Below are 1,201 nucleotides of genomic sequence, written 5' to 3'. Positions count from 1 at the left end.
CTGGAAAGGGCAATGCGGTTGAATTGAGTCGAAAGACAGGCAAAAAGGATCATCACAAACCCAAGAAGGGGAACATTGTTGGCAAGGAGGTCTGGGCTACTCTGCGCGTCGGAAAGAATCAAGTTGGAAGGCATGGGAGCTGTGAAATTGTGCTCCACACAGACCAGCGGTGTAGTCGAGTACATGGAACTGTCTTGCGCAGAGTAGACAAATCTACTTTAAGAGAACAATAATTCCGGGCTTGGCATACCCGGCAGTTTGTATACCCCAGAGGCTGCAACTGTGGCATTGATGATTCATATTCTTACCCGTATTAACTACTCCTGCACTTAGGTTGAGATTGAACCCCATCCACACATCCGCGAAGCATGCACAGATCATGAGTTTGACCGGGAGCACGCCACGCTCTGTCGACGATACTGTGCTTTGTGCCGATGCTTTGTGTGTGCTCGTCCGCCTAGCTTGTGTAGCGACTGGCACGGCCATTCTACAGCTGTCTCCACATCGGTTGTTTCGCAGCAGAAGCGAGCGCTAGCGCTGCGCCGCTCGAAGCAGTCTAATGAGCTGGCCTACGAGGAGACACTTGAAGCGCGCGCATTTTACTATGATGTGGGTAGCTCACGCGGCTCGATAATTTCTGGTAAATACGCACGCGGTCGGGTTCGCTTGCGCCTCGGGGACGCCATTATTGTGGGTCACACGGAGCTGCTTTTCTGTGTGCAGCCCCCTGGTTGGGCTGCGCCTCTTCGGACAGAGATGGCTAGCTCCTCGGACGATTCTTCCGGTGAAGAAAGTACGCCCAACAGGCGCAAGTCGCTTCTGAAGGATATAATGAAAGGGACCCTCGCTGGCGTCTCCTCTAAGCGCGAGCTTGGTGTTGATAGTGACGCAATCAATGCGATGGACAATACAGCCGGGAATAGCGGTGCTGTGCTGGACAAGGCCGACCGTCTTCGGCGCCTTTCTAGCCTTAGCTCCAAGCGCCTGCCCGAGTCCGCTCCCGCTAGCACCATTTCGACCCCGAGCAACATCCCCCGGAACCCCCCCCTGGCCGCTCAACAGAGGCCTGATAGTGGCCTTGCCTTCCTCTCTCGGGCCCCAAGCCAGCGAGCTCAGTCCTCTTTCAAATGGAGCTCGGCTTAGAATGCTTAGCTAAAGTGCCCAAGTTCGCGGACTGCACTAGCCTCTCCTATGTAGGACC

General features: G+C 55.0%; 1 protein-coding gene across 1 annotated transcript in view; it reads left to right on the top strand.

Annotated features, from left to right (window-relative positions):
* Positions 1-1,143, top strand: part of AURANDRAFT_66647 (hypothetical protein) — a gene marked incomplete at both ends in the record, with an annotated part of 2,896 nt that extends 1,753 nt beyond the window's left edge. The window contains one exon of the mRNA XM_009041850.1: positions 334-1,143. Coding sequence (XP_009040098.1) covers positions 334-1,143 — 810 coding nt within the window. The remainder of the gene's footprint in view (positions 1-333) is intronic.
* Positions 1,144-1,201: the final 58 nt, after the last annotated feature.

The sequence above is a fragment of the Aureococcus anophagefferens genome (genome assembly GCF_000186865.1).
Source record: "Aureococcus anophagefferens unplaced genomic scaffold AURANscaffold_24, whole genome shotgun sequence".
NCBI classification, from domain to species: Eukaryota; class Pelagophyceae; order Pelagomonadales; family Pelagomonadaceae; genus Aureococcus; species Aureococcus anophagefferens.
This window is presented reverse-complemented; position numbering and strand designations above follow the sequence as displayed.